General features: G+C 45.5%; 1 protein-coding gene across 2 annotated transcripts in view; it reads right to left on the bottom strand.

The window, feature by feature from the left end:
• Positions 1–18,098, bottom strand: part of NR4A3 (nuclear receptor subfamily 4, group A, member 3) — a 43,539-nt gene extending 25,441 nt beyond the window's left edge. Inside the window, exons 1-6 of one of the 2 annotated variants that reach the window (XM_011965203.1) lie at positions 17,546–18,098; positions 14,130–14,303; positions 13,162–13,233; positions 10,985–11,937; positions 7,146–7,275; positions 6,511–6,683 (exon numbers count right to left, since the gene is read on the bottom strand). In XM_011965203.1, the coding sequence (XP_011820593.1) occupies positions 6,511–6,683; positions 7,146–7,275; positions 10,985–11,937; positions 13,162–13,192 (1,287 nt within the window). In that variant the 5' untranslated portion in view covers positions 13,193–13,233; positions 14,130–14,303; positions 17,546–18,098. The remainder of the gene's footprint in view (positions 1–6,510; positions 6,684–7,145; positions 7,276–10,984; positions 11,938–13,161; positions 13,234–14,129; positions 14,304–17,545) is intronic. The other variant, XM_011965213.1, reaches the window with a different exon arrangement.
• Between the last annotated feature and the right edge of the window lie 530 nt (positions 18,099–18,628).

Genomic DNA, 18,628 nt, shown 5'->3' with positions numbered 1-18,628 from the left:
CTGGACCCCCAGCTCTGCATCTCTGCTGCCCTACATTGATTGCTCTGTCTCTGGGCTAAGTAGGTTTGGGGTTTGACAAAGAAAATCTAGAAATATTTGCTTACTGATCATGCCAATCGAACATAGGTCAAATGCAAAAAGATTTTTTGTAATGAACTTTTTTCCTGTTTATACTAATTTTTTTTTTCATCTTATAGGTGTTATTTTGATCTGTCAGAACTCTGGCTTTCTCACTAGTTAAAGACACGGTATTACATTTACTGACAGCCAATGCCTAAGGAAGGTTTCTCTGAAGCACCTAGAATGAGAGTCTAGAGCTGCAAACAACAGCAATGGATTATTATTTAAACTAAAATGGGTCTGCGTGTTTCATATGGCAGTAATGCAGCTATACAAGCCAGACTTCAGCAATAGCCCAGGCCCCAAATGAGATATTTGTGTAGAAATTAAGTGAGACTCATGGAAAACATCACCCCTCAAAAATTAGTGATGTGAGGCTTTAACAGCAGAGTGGAATCTAATATTTACTCGATCTCACTTTCAGCCCTGGCTAAGTATGTAGACTATGCTAAGGACACGTTTTTCTCCCCTTAAAATGCTACTTTTCTCAACTATAGCTCTGAAAATTTTAGATGTGATCAGTGTATAAGTCAAACTATGTATACATATTCTTAGGTTCTTACACTTTAAAAAGTGACATTTTAAAAATTGGCAATGAAAACAATTGGCAATGAATATATTTCCCCCCAAATTTTTCTTTGCTGATCTAACTCTATGCCCCTCACTCCAAAAAGCAAAAAGTGAAAGACACCTCTCCTCCCACAATGACATCACTACAATTGTATATTTGTTTACTCTTTTTCTCCTTTACTGGTATGTAAGGTTCATGTGGATAAGGGCTTTGCCTTACTCAGCAATGTGTCCATTGCCCTGGAACAGTGCCTACTACCTAGCAGCCATTCAATAAATATTTGTCAAATGAACTAATTGCTTTTAGGAAAATTTATATCTCTATTGCTCATCCCTTCTCAATCCCATGAAAAGCTGGAAAATTCAAGGTAAAATGGAGTTGTTATTATAAACTATATCAATGGTTCTCAAACCTTAGTGTGCCAAAGAATCATCCAATGGCACTTTTTAAAATACAGATTTTTGCCTGCCTCTCCTTCTTCCCAGTCCTAATTCAGTATGTCTGAGAGGGTGTGGCCTGGGAATCTGCATTTTAAAGCAAACACCCCAGCTCTTTCTGGTAGGAGCAGTCTGGGCACCATGTTTTAGGAAATGCAGACTTGTACTCACAGTGGAACTACAGCAGGTTTTAATATTATGGTCAGAATATCAGGGAATGAGAAGGCTGGAGGAGATAATGGGAATGGATTTAGCTTAATCTCTTTACCATTTGGATCAGGTAACTGTGGCCCACAGAGGAGCGGGAACTGGCCTGAAATCATCTAGTGAATTGGTAACAATTTGAGAGGGTCTTCTGAGATGCTTCATGAAACCACTCTTTTTGCAGCTTCATTCTGTTTACCTTGTAGATCTAATGTGTCTTAAGCCACATTGTTTCATAGGCTATCTTGTGAACACATTTAAATGCCATTTGCTGGTGCCTGGTTTTATCTGAGCAGTATCTCTTGTATTTGCAAGTCTGTTACTCCATTAAGTGGCACTGATTACCAGAAAACCATCCTAGTATGCTGAAAAATACTTGAAATGATCAACTAATGAGGACACTAAGTATGTTTTCTCATTAGTAATTATGCAGGCTCTGAAGCCAAGCCCAGTATCTATACATACTTGTATGGCTAAATTAAAAGCAACTGTGGTGCAGAGAATAGCAACATTTTGAGGAGAGACAAATCAAATGTGACATGTTTTGACTGCACTGATGTACAATGATCTGAGCTCACTTTTGAGGGAGAGAAGTTTGGCCCAAAGGAGAACTGAAGGTCCCAGAGCCAGGAACGCTTCACAGAACTCAGGAGCTCTTTCTGGCCTCTAAAACATTCATTTCCTCTGTGACTTGGAACAAAATCCCTCCACCTCCCATTCCCACAAATGGAGAAAACTGCTCACTTACTACCTTACAGGAACACATGCTAGTACATGAAGATTAAAACATACTGGGCTGGCAACACATTTCCTCCTTTCTCTATTGACCTGACTCATTGGGGGAATCTAGAATCTTTAATAAATTGTAGGGCTCAAATCAACTCTCAAAGTTGGCAGCGAAAATTCTTATTTATAATGTAATAAATTATGGATACACACTAAAATACTGCTAAGGAGTGGGATCAGGCAGCTATAAATGAAGCAGAGACTTTCGTTTTTCATTTTATCCACTTGTAAATGGTTTGCCTTTAAAAAAAAAACCCTATGGAAATGTATTACCATTATTGTAATTTTAAAATATTTAATAAAGTTTGTATGTTCAAAAATATAATAAATTGTCATTAAACAGAAGTGACAGTATGATAAAATAGAAACATACTACTTTGAGTGATGAGATCTGGATTTTGTCTTCTACTCTGTCACCGACAATAGACAAGCCAGTTAACCCCTTTAAGCCTTAATTTACTTTTCTGAAAATATGGGACTTGGATTAGATGATCCCAAGGTCACTCCAGTTCTATGAATTTGTATATGTAAAACTTTAAGAAGGAAGGTATTATGAAAATCGAATTTCAGTGAATGACAGTATTAAGAAAATTACTCAAACCATAAATAATACCACACCGACCTAGAGCCTTAGTGAAATTATGTAAGAATATATGTGATGGTCAGCAAAGGAAACAATTTAAAAAGTGAAATACTACAGAACGGGAGAAAATATCTGCAAGCTATCCATCCGACAAGGGATTAATAACCAGAAGATATAAGGAATTCAACTCAATAGCAGAAAAAAATAATCTATTTAAAATATAGGTAAAAAACCTAAATAGACATTTTTCAAAACAAGACATAGAAATAGCCAACAGGCATGTTTAAAAATGCTCAACATCACAAATCAACAGGAAGATGCAAATCCAAACCACAAGGACATATCATCTCATCCCAGTTAGAATGATTATTATTAAAAAGACAAAAAATAAATGCTGGTGAGGATGTAGAGAAAGGGGAGCACTCATATACTGCTGATGAGAATGTAAATTAGTATAGCCATTATGGAAAACAGTATGGGGGTTCCCCAAAAAGCTAAAACTAAAACTACCTTAATTACTCCTTGTGTTGATGAACTCACACTTCCACAGCAGCTAGTATGGTCAATACTTGTTATTAGACAAGTGAGTGGGAAGAGGCCCCCCTCCTTCTCTCTCCAGATCTGTCTTTGGGAGAATAGTTCTTTTTGCCACAGGGCAAAAGAGTGACCCAATTTCACCAAATCTTTTCCCTTCCTGCCTACATATTTCCATTTCCCCCAGTCATTCATTACAAGTTCCCAGAAACAGTAAATCCCAGCTTAGAACTGAACTCAATCTGTGAAGTACAGTCTGACAGGACAGAGTCCATGCAACCATCATCAACTTGGGTCTGGTCCCATACTTCTACTACTGCAGCTGAAGGTAATGTGGCATCCCTCCCTTCTACCACACACGTTCTTTGTTGGTTCATTTTGAGTGTATATGGAATAAACTCCCCAGATCTTCTTAACATGAACCACTGACAAGCCAAGGCTCTCCCATTTGTTTAAATTCTAAATGCCGAGCTTCACATTTATTTTTGTTAACTTTCTTTGTGATGGTTTCAGCCCTTCCTGTTCCAACCTGTCGAGATCACTCTGAATGTTGATACTGACATCCATCATATTAGCGATCCCTCCCAGCTTTCTGTCATTTGCAAATGTGATCAGCATGCTCCTATGCTTTCATCCAAGTTTTTGATGAAAACTCACTGTATTTTTAAAAAGTCTTTTAATTTAGTTGATTTGGGTCCAATTTTTGATAATTGTGTAATGCTATCTAAAAGCAGGGGAATCCAAGTTATGAGGTTCAACCTGATTCCAAAATAATGCAATTAAAATAAATATGCTTTGCAAAATTGAGCCAGGCCCCAAAGGTAGTACCAATGTGACCTAGACTCTGGCATGGTCAATCTGCTATTTTGGACAAAGCTAACAATTAAATTGGATAAATGTTTGTTGATGAGGATGATGACTCTAGACTAACAGACTGAATGGTGCAGAGGCAAGCAAACATACTAGATTGATTTTTCAGTGTGGAGACAGTTCCCAGCTGGGACAACTCAAAGTGCTGGGAAAGGTTTGCCATTGAATGACTAATTAGGCCATGTAGACTCATAATTGGATAATTGGGGGCCAAAAAATCACTTTTGAGGCCTAAATTATCTGAAGTGACCATCTATTGTGCTTTCAAATGCCCTGGAACAATGTCAGATTGCGTGCTATAGCCTTAGCCTAGGCAATGCTAAGAAGCTTCACTAATTCAGATGAATTGCATATGGAGAGGCCAGGGTGCTTCTGGGAGGAGAACTCTTCATTTCTGCATACTTTTCTAGCACCTACTCTCACTGGAAGTAGAGAGGCAGTGAAGGCTGGTATTTAGGAGCACAGATTTTAGGTTCCATACACTTGGCTCCTAATATACTTGGCTCCTAATTCTGTCTCTGCTGCATATTAGTTCAGTGACCTTGGGCAAGTCAGCGCTTTAGATTCTCCCAGTTTAAATTTCCTTATCTGTGAAATAGAGATCATAATACTTACCTCAAGAGTGTTCTTCTGCCTGACACCTAATGTGTAGTGTTTGTGCTCATTAGGACATTCAACAAATGGCAGAGTAAGAAAGTTTGGCCAAGGAAATAACATACAGGGCACTGCGCTAAAGCTTTGACAACTGTAATTGTAATTAATCTTCACAAACAACCCCAGGAAGTAGATATTGCTATTACCCCACAACACAGAAGAGAAAACTGAGCAATCAAAAGGTGTAATCAGTTGCTCAAGGTCACTTAGATAGTAAATTACAGTGTTGGGATTTTCATCTAGGCCCGCGTGATTCCAAAGAAGCCTAAACTGTTAACTTAGTTTTATTATTCTGCTTTATTCTGTTACACTATTATTTGAGACTTGATTGTAGTCAAGAGCCACTACTTATAATCAGAATAAGAGTCCTCAGCCTTTGATGCTAAGGATCTACCATGCTTCTCATATGATGTTTTGTGATCAGGTGCAGAGAGGAGGCTTCGCAGCCTATAATGAGAGTGGGGAAGAGGGAAAGAGGATCACAGCAGGTACACTAATCATTTCTATCAACACTGCAACCTAAGAGAAGGGCACATAGCAGGGACACACACTGTTTGCCAGCCATTCAGCCAGAAGCTTGAAACACTGATTAGACCTGGGGAGGGCAGTTTGGTAGTAGCTACCAAGACAGATCAACCGACTGGGGGCCTCTGGACTGGTATTTCTTTATCTGAGTGCAAGCTGTATTTCTAAGGTGTTGTTTTTTGTTTTGTTTTGTTTTTTCTTCAGGTAGGAGGGATAATGATGCCTACAGTTCATGGTGGTTTAAAGGATTAAATGAGATAATGTACCACAATGTCTAGCATATAGAAACTGCTCAATAATTGTGATATTTTTTTCCTTCCCTTCCCTAGTCATTGAGACCCTGTTTTGCTAGAAGTTTGCTTTTCTAAGTCCTTTAAAAAAATTGCCTTACAGAGCTGTTTATTCATTTGCTCAGAAAACCCTTTCTCATGGTTCTTCTCTGTGGTATCCAAATTTTGAGGAATTTGCAGGGTTCAGACTGATGGGATTTTACTATATCCCATAGGAAATAAAAATGTTGATATGTTTTGGTTGACTTAACTATAACAACACCAATCATTTATGCTCTTAAAAACGTTTTCACAACCATCATTCTTGTGCGACTGGTGTTCAGAACACCCCTCTGAGGTTAAATATTGTAATCATCTCCACCGTAGGCAGGAGAGAGCCAAAAGCAGGAACCAGGTGACACAGGCAGGAAGCAGCAGAGGTGGCTTTCCGTCCGAGTCCTCCTGACATCTGATGTCACAGCCAGAGCTCGCTCCTCTCCACCAATGGTCTAATCCCTCTGAATAAGCACCAGGTCAATCAATGCTGATGCAATTGGATAAACTGCTTAAGAATAACTTGAGGCTCACCCAGATGGTTTGAACACAATATGAAAAAAAACAGTAGTCACTTTGTCTAGATCATGAGAGAAATCTACAAATTGTAGTTCACCTGTGCAGATTTTCATTGGCACAACCACCAGGAATCCTGCAACAATGTGTATGACAGGTGCAGCACTGTCAGGGTCATTTGTTAAGGCATTTAGAGATTCAATAAGGCAAAAATTATTTGGTGCAATGGATGCATTGAATTGCTAAATGAAGCGAGAAATACAGAAAAAGTATGAAAAGTGTCTAACATGATGCCAGACACAAAATCATCCATCAACTCTTATTACTAGTAGCCATAAATAAGAGACCCTGATCATTCATTTGAAAGAAGGAAATCATAAAACTTACTCTGGAATAATCAAGATCTCTGGGTGTTGAGTCTGTTAAAGCTCGGACAAGGGCATTCATCATGCAGACTGGAGGAGAAGGTGGAGAGGGCTGAGAAGGTTCCTGTTGTAATGGGCTCTTTGGTTTGGAAGGCAGACGACCTCTCCTCCCTTTCAGACTATCTGTACGGACAACTGATGCCAAAAGAGACAAAGAAAACAATCTTCAAAGATTATGGACTGAATGACCATAAATCACAAAAAGGAATAAAAACACATTACAGTTGAGCAATCATTAATGAGACCAACCGTTTAAAAGTGGTAATAAGTTTGGAATAATATTCACACAATGATTTCATGAGAGTTGAAACAAGCAGCATAAAAGCCACCCATATTTACATTTGGTAATGAATTAGCCCTAAAAGTCTCCTTCTTAAATAGAGCAAAGATGTATGTATACAAGTCCTCTATTAATTTTGAGAAATTAGAATAAATAGTCCTAAGTTATTTTAAAATGTAGATATATATGATAAAAATAAAATGTTGAAAGGAAAAAGGAACTAGTAAAATTCACCATCCCAATGTAAATATTAACTTTTTTCAGTGATTTCTGAGAATACGTATAAGTAAACTGCGTAAAAAGCATTATATCCATACCTTCTTTTACCATTCCAACACTGAGACACTTCTGAAATCGACAGTACTGACATCGGTTTCGACGTCTCTTGTCTACTGGGCAGTTTTTATTTGCCAGGCAAACATATTTTGCATTTTTCTGTACTGTTCTCTGAAAAAATATAATACAAGATAGTCAACTGATAGTTTCTGGAAAGAGGTAGGACCTGACAAGATGTATTTTAATTACAATGTGAAAAGCGACAGTGCAATTCGTATAATTCGATAAATTTAATTTCCTAACACGCTAGCCTGCAGGAAAAACAATTTTATTAGTGTTAGCCGCTGACAATGAAAATCATCTCAGATTGTTCTAAAGCAAGTCTCAGGAGACACCCAACTCTGAATGATAAAATCATATCTGAAATTACCAGGTCAACATATCATACCTTGGAGAATTAGATTATCTCCACTTTTAATATCCCTTTGGGAACAATTTTCTACTTGTTCCACTCCCCTGATTATTGCTGACCTTATTAAAATAAAATCAAAATTATCTGGGATGTACTTTGTTTGCTATCACTATTGTAAGTCAAATATCACAGTAACTGGCTTTGTTACCCAACAGAGATGAAATCATAAAAAGCAAAATCAGGATTTTTCTAATTAAAACATATAGGAAATAATGTTTTAATGCAAAATAATGCATTTAATCAACCTGTATAGCTTATTTTATCTTTAAAGACCATATATGATAAACAGTCCATTCCTGATTTTTCAAAGCAAAATCTTAAAAGCAGTTATTACAAAGCATTATTATATCCAAGGAAGAAAACAAAAAACCTCAAGGGACAAAAGAAAAAGAGACAAAGAAAGATATATGAGAGCCATATATTTTCAGTGAAAATTCCTATTAATAGGTCATTTCATAAATGTCTATTGACATAGACTCAATAACCATATTGTAAAAAACATAATAAAACTTAAGCTTGGATAGAAAAATGATGTTGGATTTTTCAGAATCCATATAATTTGGAAATGACACATGGAGAAATAAACATATTTCATCCTCCAAATTTAAACAAATGCTTGCTTTTTAAATTGAAAACATATGTGCAAATGAATGTATTTTTACCACTTAGGGTGAAACTATTCAGAAATTACCTGGATCTATACAACTCCAAATAGAGCAGAAAGTTGAAATTTATTTTGGAAGCCTGGGCTGCATTAAAAAAAAAAAAAGAAAATAAATCCAGGTAACTTGGGCTTCGTGATCTATTTTGTGTTCAAATATCTAGATTCGCTTTCAACCTTTACTTTCAGTCATTCTCAACCCCCATGTTTCAGTTTTACCCTGTTACCTTTTAATTTCATTTTAAGGGATAGTTTCTAGATTGCTTATATAAAACTTAATGTAACAAAGCCAACCTATCTCAAGTCTAAGACATGTCTCCCCCACCATAGTAGGTGACTTTAGTTTAAAATGCAAAATTCTGAAACACAGGCATACTTCTGAGGTTCCAGCATTTAAATTCTTAGCAGTCTGTAAGGGTAGGAAACGTGTATTTCCTGAATAAAGCTTTCATTGAACATGCAGTAATTTCTAACACTCTATTTCTTGCCATCATCCTCAAGGCTGTATGCCAATTTGAGTGCTGATGGCATTTTGCTTCAGGTATACATTTTCCCAATAACCTGAAGCCTTTCGTACATTTGTGTGTGTGCACAGTTTAAGGACAGGGAGAGATCGTTATGGTTCAATCACCGAATTCCTATCATTAACTGCACTTCATGTCACATTTTTAAAGAACTCAATTTAATGGTAGAAAGCCACTGGGTAAAACCCGCTCCGGTTCCCTTAATTAACAGATCTGTGGGGTGGTTCTCCCCCATCTTGCCCCCACCCTTTCAAGTATAGATTTGTTTTCAAGGGATTGCTGCAGAAAAGGGAAGCTGTTGGGGAACACTTAATTGACATTTCTAGACTCAGAATGTATTACCACTCTGGTATTTTGGTCAACTCTCAATTATTTAGGGATAATTATATTTGTAGATTATTCATAATTCTTGTTTTTTTCTTTTCCCCCTTCTGCTGCCAGTTTCACTGTCCTTCAGCATTTTCCACTGAAATCCTGTAAAAATCAAATCTGCTAAAGGAATGCAGTTACTTGAAAGTAGCTCTGATAAAGCTTGAGTAATTAAGACAAAAAATGGCTAAACTCAGTGGCTACAAAATAAAATAAAATAACCAAGATTCTGCATTTAAAACATCATAATCCCGAATATCTGTATGGCACTTAACATACTGCAGTTTTTCCACAAACATTTTCTTGTTTATCTGCAGAACTCAAGTAGTGATATGATTAGTATCTGAAGATCAAAAATAACTGTTGCTTGTTGCTATGTATATCCCTCCACAAATGTGTATTTTTACAAATACTTTATAGCTTTTGTTTAATAATGAACTATTTGTATAGCCCTTTAAAGATTATAAAGTGCTTTCATATATATTTCATCTCATTGAATACACAGCCCTTCTCTGAGTTTTATTCACTGATACGGAAACAGGCCTAGAATGAAGGGTCATGCCCAACATGATACAACTGGAAGGTGGAAGATTAAGGTCTTCTATTTGAATCTTCTCTCTCCAATTCTGGTGTGCTCACAGATATATCCTATTGGCCTCCCAAATCCAAGTTACCCAATCAGCATCGCGCTTCCTCTTTCTCTCTACCCTGTCCAGCACTAGAGGATAGGGAATAATTTGTGTGGGTTTGTAAATGACTGAAATAATGGCCAGTGGGGTGGGGAGTGAGAAGGATGGCACAGAAGTAAGTGTCTGATAAAGTCTGGGAGTCAATAGCAAAAGGTAGCACAGCAAAAGAGCAAGGTCTTTTCCCTAAGTGGCAGAAATAACACTGAACTCAGGAGTCAGGGGAAATCAGCTGGAAACATCTCATGGGCAGCTAAATCACTGCTTACAGCCTGCATAAGGCTTCACCGCTCCAGGCCTCAGCTTCCTCGTGGGTAAAATATGGGGCGGGCTGATGGCCCTCCCACTGGAAAATTTCTCCGATAGGCCTATGAGGGAATGAACTATGTCTACACCTGGCACTGTATATGGTACAGAGGTAGGGAAAAGTTCCTAGAGGACACAAGACCCCAAGTTCTATCTTCTATGGAAAGAGCTGCCTCTTTCCACAGAAGAAGACAGTTGTCCCGTCTCCCAGAGCTGCAGAATTGTGAAAAGGGAGTGGACTTTGGGGTCACACAAACATGGGTTGGTACCCTGCCTCCATCTCCCTTCTCTGAAGGTGTGTCCTGAGGCAGCTGATTAACTTCTTCAAACCTCAACATCCTCATCTACAAAACAAGGATAATTAATATCTACCTTTAAAACACTGTTACTAAAAATAGCTAGTGAGTGGCCAGAATTCAATCTTGGATGTGTCTGACTCTAGAGCCCCAGCTCTTACTGTAAGGATTAAATGAGACACAAATGTCCAGGGCTTGGTATGCACAACCTATCCCCTCAGACACCCTGGATGGACAGACAAAGCAATGAGGTTTTTGCATTTTCGAAGTCACAGGTCCTTTTAAGACTCTGCTGAAAGCTCTCCAGAAAAATGTTCATAGGGCAGTGTCCGGCCAGGAGGTTCAGGGACCCCTCGGAGTCCGTCTGGGGTGGCCTGCTGTACATGGACCTCAGTAGAAAGTCCCTGAGAAAATGGATGTGAAGGTGCTAGGAAGGGCTGCAATAAAGCACGATGCACCGATTACAGCTCTCAAACAGGGAAGAACAAGGATGCTCCTACACCCACTTAGAAGCTCCCTTCAGTGAGGGGTCTGGGTGCGGAGGGGAGGGGACGCCGAGCGCTCACCTTGAAGAAGCCCTTGCAGCCCTCGCAGGTGCGCACGCCGTAGTGCTGGCAGGCGGCATTGTCCCCGCACACTGCACACGTGCCCTCGCCGGACGACGAGCTCCTGTTGGGCGGCGACGGCAGGCTGGGACTCTCGCCCAGCAGGCTGGACGCGGTAGGAGAGGGCGTGAGGCCGAGAGGCGGGAAGGCCAGCGGGGCCGCCCTCTTGGCCAGCGGCAGCCCGTACGGGTGGCCCTCCAGCGCGGCGACCTGGCTGCCCGCGGCAGCTGCGGCTCCCAGAGGCAGGCTGAGCGCGGCAGCGGCCGTCGGGTCGTAGCCGAGGTGGTGGCCGCCGGCCGGGCTGGGCGCGGGGGGGTGCGGCGGCGAGGGCTTGAAGTGGAAGAGCGGGAAGCGCGCGCCGGCCACCGTAGGCACCGCCTTCATCGGCGGGTCCAGCAGCGAGCCGGGCGCAATGCAGCCGGGCGCCGAGGGCAGCGCGTCGTCCCATAGCGCCCCCGCCTGCGGGGGGAAGGCCGGCGTGGTGGGGGTGGACGGTGGAGACTGTTTGAAGTACATGGAGGTGCTGGGGAGCACCTCGTCCTCTGGGCTGGAGGCGGGAGGAATGGATGGCTGTTGATGCTGCTGCTGGTGATGGTGGTGGTGGTGGTGGTGGTGGTGGTGATGGTGGTGGTAGCTGGGCGCCCGCCCCTCTTCCACTTTGATCAAGGGCCGCTGCATTTGGTACACGCAGGAGGGCTTGAGTTCGTAGTTGCTCGAGTAGCCCTCGACGAAGGTACTGATACTGGGCAGGGACGTGGTGGCCGTAGCCGTGATCTCAGTGCTGCCGAGGTCCATGGTCAGCTTGGTGTAGTCAGGGTTCATGATCTCCGTGGTGTATTCCGAGCTGTATGTCTGCGCAGCATAACTGGAACCTGGAGGCGAAGGGCTATATTGGGCTTGGACGCAGGGCATATCTGCAGGGACCGAGAAAAGGGTCTCTCAGAAGCAAGTTAACACTTGTTTTCTAGCCAACAGGCAGCACTGAGTTCACTGTTCTCTAATCTGGGAAATAGAGAGGAAGTGTCATCCTGTCCTCCTCCTGGTAGCACAGACACAAAGCCCCACACTTATTTACTTCATCCCTAGTAAGGAAGCTGAATTCTTGACAAAGGGGTGCCAAAACCTGACCTGTGGACCTCTGTGCCTATCTTCCCTCCCTTGCCCTGTCCTCCACCAGATTTGGGAAACTTGAAGTCTTTCCTCATAAGCTCACAGATGTTTTTAAAAAGAGGCGTTGAGTCCTGTAAACTAATTGGAGTGGCCTCCTCAGCTATAACCTAGGAGGACAAAGAGAAAGCCAGCGGTTTATTTGGGGGGAAAGAGGCCATTGGTCCCCCAAGGCACACACATTGATTTGTAAACCTAAGTTAGTCAAAAAAAAGCTACCCTGTGAGAGATTTAGTGGCCAAGGGAGAGAGTTGACATTCTAACATTTTATGAGTGCCAATTGAGGCTGCCCACACACGTTGTGGTTGCTTTCTCCCACCCCCTCCCCACTCCTCCAATAGGGCTAGCAGCCTGCACAAACTGGACCCCTGTTGATAACTTCAGTCAGCTAGGTGGGGACATAGGCCCAGGAAATGGACTCGGGGGTGTTTATACCATCTGCAAAGAAAAAGATCAGCAGCTGCAACAAAACACCCACCCATATATATATATATATATATACACACACACATATATATCCCAATTCTAACTAATAAAACAAATCAGTGGCTGTTTTGTGATAACAGTTTATAACTATTATAATAGGCAAGTTAGTATTGGTATTTCCTTATGACACTAGAATTAGTACCCCGATAAAGAAAAAAGCAGTTTCTGAATAGACTTGATTTCTCTGCCAGTTTGACTATGTTGCCCCCAAAGTGGCTGGTATCCAGGGTGCTTACTATTGTTCAGAGAGGCTGAACTGAGTGAGAAGGCTCTGAGAATTATTAGATGTTGTGGATGATTTATCTAATTATTTTCCTTTCTTTATGGCTAAATATAAATGGTAAAAAAACGGTGGTTTCTGGTGGTTGGTTTTTCTGAGCCAAAGGAAAACCAGGTGCTTAACGCCTCTTTGGAGTCTATGGTGTAAAAGGTGTGACTAATAGAGAAGTGAATACTTCACATTTCCTTTGACATCTTTCTCTTACCCACATTTCCAAATCTGATTGAGTCATGCATGTATGGGATGAAATCTTGACTTGAAAAAAGGTGATGAGGGCCTGTTGGAAGAAGCAGTGATGAGGAGAGGCCAGTTCAAGCTTTTCTTTAACAAGCAGGGCCTTAAAAATACACTCACTAGTTTGAAGTCCAGTTACTTATCTTGCTGTCCAGTTGCTGGGATGAAATGAAAGGCTAATCATTTAAAAGAAAGAACACTGCCTGATCTTTCATCTATTCTCCTTCTCCCTTCAGCACCTCTAGGATTTCTCCCTTAGTCTTTTCTGTCATTCTTCCTGGCCAGTCCCTTCCTATTGCTCTTATTTGTGTCCTTCTGAGGTTTCTCTCTAGAAGATGAGCTTGCTGGGATTGTATTCTATTTATCTGCATTATCTATTGTGCCCACACAGGCTTTGCACCTAGTATTCCTTTAACAAATTTGTAAAGAGGTGGTACAAACCAAACGTGCAATCTGTTCTTTCGCCAAACTCAAATTTACTCTTTGGTTTTCAGCTCAAATGCTTTTCTCCTTCCCTCCCAGCTTCAATCATCCAAACTTCTGCACCCAAATGATTTAAGTTGTATATAAATGAAAATGCTCAGTATTGCTCTAAGTGATTCCATAACTCTTACATGTGTACACTGACTACAAAAGAAGAGCAAAAATGAAATAAAAATGTGTAATATACCCTAATCTATTGGTGTATTTGTATTTCTCTTAGGAAAATTAATTTTGAGCAATGCAAGCTTAATTTAATTTGGCTGCTCCACTCAGTAGGAACAGGGTGTGGTATACAGAGGAGCTTCCCATGAGGAAGCCACCTGTGTTGTGAAATTCGCGGCCAGCCGTCACTGTCCTGGCACTGGGCAGATCGACCACGCTGCTCGCCGAGTGTGTGGTTCCCCCACCCACTTCCCTCGGCCAGGGAGGAGAAAAGGGTCGTGCCTTCGTACCTACCTGGAGGGTATCTTGCGCGCTGAATGGTGGGGCTGGGGGTCTCTCCAGCGGAGGCTGAGAGTGTAGGAGCAGCGGACGTCCGGTGAGGCGAAGTGCCGGCAGTGCTCCCCGGCACCGCTGAGGGTCCAGGCTCAGGGCCCGGGCTTGCCGGGCTGCGCTCTTCCACAGTGGGCTCTACAGGCACGGGGAGAGAGGACATAGGTCACAGTGAGACCAGGATGGGTCACTACGACCCGGGCTGGGCGCATTGGGGACTGGGGGAATTGGTTGGCGACCTCTAGAAATGCTACATTAATTACAAAGAATTATCATAAAATTAAGGGTGATTAATGGTACAGGAGTCCCCCTGGGCAAAAAGCATCACACAGCCTTGGGGAAGCCGAGGAAAGGTTGTACGAACCCATTGCGCCTACCACTGTTTTGTGGCACTGGAACCGAGGCTAAAAAACGCGCAGCCTGTTATCGCCCAGAAATTGATCTCTCTGCCCCCACAATTGATTTCGAGCTTGCGAAGTCAGGAAAACCGAAGAAAGCAGAACACTTGAAGAACGAGCTCCGCCGGAATACGGGGGTCAGTGAGTGTTCACTAGCGGAAAAAAGCCATTTTCCAACTCCGCCCGCCCCCATCCCTCAAATACAAATTTTACACGTTGCATAGGAAATGCACAAGGTCCGGAACGAATGCATGAATGCCCCAAGGAATTAAGAAAGTCTGCGCTTTTCATTCTAAATGCTAATGGAGCTTCGCTTCTATTAGCCGCGAGTTTCAAGGGCCAGGGGTCAAGCAAACAAAAGGGCACAGCAAAGGAAGCCTGGCGCTGGAAGCAAGGGGACGAAGCGGACGGCGTTCGCGGCCGATGGGGCGGGCGAAGGCAGGTCCCCTGTACCCAGAGGGCGGTGTCTTCGAGGGTGGGCCGCTTAGAGACTCCCGGCCACCCAGCGGCCTAGAGGGGGCACATTCCTGAGGGCGCCCACCGCGGCTCCGGGACCAGCGTCTCAGCGCACAGCCTCAGCGAAACTTTGTAGCTGAAAGCGCAGCTCAGCAGGCCTCAGGGAAGGAACTGGGTGCCCTAAACTCCGGCCTATAGCGCCCCCTTTGCCCGGGGTGGGCACAGCTCGAAGAGTGGGAACATGCATCGAAAAACCCCCAAATCAAACCAAGCCAAAAACCTCTGAGGTGCGCGGGGCCACGAGGGTCGACTGCTGGCGCCCCTGAGCCCGGGGCTTGCCTGCAGGAAGAGAGAAAGGGACTCGGAGCCCCCAGGCCCAGGTAACCCTCAACGGCCAGGAAATGGGGGATTCCCTTGCCACCCCCAGCCCCAGCCAGAGCTGCTCCGACGGAAACCTTTCGCTCGCTGTAGAGCGGGTCTTAGAAGCGGATCTTCCCATGGCTGTAGCGCGTGCTTCCCGTCTCCCCGCATCTTCAATGGGGGTCTCCAGCAATCCCCCACCCGCCCCTTCAGTGGGTGCCCGCAATCCCGTCCCGCATTCCCCGAGGGCCTTTCAAGCGGAGTCGTTCTCTGAGGGGAGGCCTCTGAACTCGGGTGGGCGGGGACCGCCTCTCCCCAACGAAGGAGTTCCCCTCGAGCGCCCAGCGTTCGCGGGAGGGCCCACACTACCTTTCCTCCAGCCCAGCCCAGCGCCCCGCCGCTCTCTCCGCGCCACAAACGACCGGTTACCTAGGCAAAGCCTCAGCGCCTGGAAACACGTTCTGCCGCTCCGGTTTGCGGCCGCCGGGGCCAGGAGCACAGAGCCTTGGGGTTATAAATTAGTAAGAAATAACTACCTCTGTCAAAGCCCCTTTCTTTCTCGTGGGCAGACGAAAGGAACACCCCCGTGTTCCCCTCCCCGTAGTGAAGTGTGTGGAGGAAACCGTGAAACGCACCATTGTGACCGGGGCTCCTCTGCGGAGTTTCCAACCCTGGGGAGCGGGGGCGGAGGTTGGGCGGGGGCAAGAGCAGCGAAGGAGAGACTGACAGAAAGGGAAAGACTGAGATTCTCAGAAAGACCGAGGGAGACGAGACAAACCGCGGGGAAGAATTTCTGTGAGCGCACGGTCCCAGGGAACGGGGTGGGTGGGTGCCGGGCGTGGGGGCGGAGCGGGCGTGGAGGTTGCTGTGGCCTAAGGAGCCTTTGATACTAACTCTGCGAGCATCTTGTTCGGCGAAAATAACTCGAATAAAGTAACTTCATTCATTGTGCCCATTAGCCACGTTGGGCAGCTTTTTCTTTCCCCAGCTTGGTTCTATAAAATATTTCCCCGTCGTGGGAAAAGGAGATCCGGCATTGGACTCGTGATGGAATGACTGACGGCTCCCTGTACTTATCTCCCGGCACCGCAAGGCCCTGGGATCACAGCCCGACATTTCTGATTACTAACTCCTCGCAGCTCTTCGCTCTGGAGAATCCGGACGCATAAATAAATAAAAGACAATTTCCAAGAACGTTTTTGGAAATCAAGGGACAAATGCGTTCTTCCTCGCCTCTGCCCCGAGGCTTCCAACAGGTTGGATAGGTGCCTTTGGAAGTCAGTCTCCGCAGACCGCGCTCGCATGACCGCTTTCGTCTCACCACCGAGAACTTTCCTTTCTACTAATAGTAAAACACTCGGAGCAACTTCTCCAAAAGCGCGAGTTCTGTCAGTGAAAAAGTAAAGCATGCCTTTCCCACACCGAACCAAGGTCCGGAGGAGAGGGACACCGTCCCCACACGTGTCAGCGCGCGGGAGTCGCCAATTACACCCGATTTACCTCCTAAGGGAAAAGTGTAAATCGGCATGTCAGCGACGCCAGGCAGACGTGCCTAGTGGAACCCCAGGCTCATTTCAATACAATAAGCCACATTCCAACAATTACGCCCTCTTTCCTGAGGTCCTCCGAGTGCCTCTGCAAACTCTGGCCACGGCTGCCTAGGCCTTTCCCTCCCAAGCTTCCTTCCAGAGAACCAGCTCGGTGCCACCATTAGGAACATTTTCTTGGACCCACCAGAGCTCCTATTTTCAATCCTACTTAAAAGGCAGGAAAATTACTGCCGTTCATCACCGGAGCTGCAACTCCCTGCCGCTGCCGCCGCCGCCGCCGAGAGCATCATTACCATGACAACTAGAGCCGAAATACCCTGAATTACATCGCTGGAGCCGCTATAGCACAAATCCCGGTCCTCCTCTTTGTTAGAGGCTTTTCGCCTCTTCGAGTGGGGGAGGAATCCCACGAGCTCCAGAGATCCCCGCGGGCCCACTACAGGGGAAAAGTTTCAGATCAGAACCTATGGGCCGCTGGGCTAGCAAAGCTGGAGCCGGGCGGCAAGGTCGGGGAGGGAACCCCACACTCAAAGTTGTCAATTTCAGGAGCGACGCTTCCCAGCAAGCCAACTTTTTTAGCAAGTCCCCTTATTAACTGGGCGAATCTCATACGTACTTGAGTGCTGTGGCGGTTCCGTCTTTAGAGCGAGTTTCTAGAGAGCTGTCCCGAAATCTGCACTGGTGGGGAGTCACAGCTGCTGTCCCGGAAGGGCTGCGGTGTACAAGCCCAGCGGCTCCCGGAGGCGGTGAGCGGCTGGTAGGGGATGCTGCGATCCCGACTCATGGGAGAGCACAGCCGAGAGGTTCCGCGGGCGTCCTGGCTCGGGCTGTGACCAGGGGGGAGGATGCCGCCGCTGTTCCCACCTCCACGGCCACTGCCGGCACCGTCAGCGTTGCAAAGTGAGCCCGGGAGGGGCGTCCGGCTGCGGCGCCGCGCTGCACCAGCAAGGGCTCAGGTCAAGAGGGGTGTGAGCGCGCGGGAGAGCGAAGTGTGTGTGCGGAGCGTGTGTGCGCGCTTGTGTCTGTGTGTGCGAGTGAGGGAGCGGGTGTGAGCGCGTCTGTGTATGGGGAGCGGAGGAGGAGCAGGAGCTGGAGGGGTGGGGGGCGGGAGGCAGGAGACTCCGCTCTCCCGGCTGCGCGTTCGCTCGCTCTCTCGGCACGTCATTTATGCCACAGGAGCCCTAGCGGCCTCTCCATAGAGTGCCTGGAATGCGAGACGTCAATGTGACGCCATGGGACGCTACGTCACCCTCCTCCTCCCTCCCCTGGCCCAGCCGGTTCCGCGTGTGCGAGGGAGGGTGTGTGTCTTCGTGTGCGCGCGCGCGCGTTTCTCGGCCAGTCGCACGGCCGCACAATGGAAACTCCGCCGCACGGCCGACCGGGGGCTTCTCGGACCCGCGGTGCCAGCCCTTTTGCAGCGGAACCGCTCTCCAGGGCGTGCGTCTGCGGGAGGGTGCAGCGGCCTGCCCACGGGTCAGGCGGGACCGCCCAGCTGTCAGGCTCGGGTGGAGTAGAGTTGGAGGAGTGCTGCTGGCGCGCCTCCGAGGCTGCCCCGAGGCACGGAGCCAGGGCGAGGGGGGTAAGGGAGAGGACAGCTCTTCCGAAAGGGAAGGCTCCGCCAGCCAGCTTCTGACCAGCTTCAGTGACCTGGCAGCCGGTGCAGAAGGCGTCTGGCACCAGCCCGAAGACGCCCTGAGGT

Source organism: Mandrillus leucophaeus, unplaced genomic scaffold (assembly GCF_000951045.1).
Source record: "Mandrillus leucophaeus isolate KB7577 unplaced genomic scaffold, Mleu.le_1.0 Scaffold1181, whole genome shotgun sequence".
Taxonomy (NCBI): Eukaryota; Metazoa; Chordata; class Mammalia; order Primates; family Cercopithecidae; genus Mandrillus; species Mandrillus leucophaeus.
This window is presented reverse-complemented; position numbering and strand designations above follow the sequence as displayed.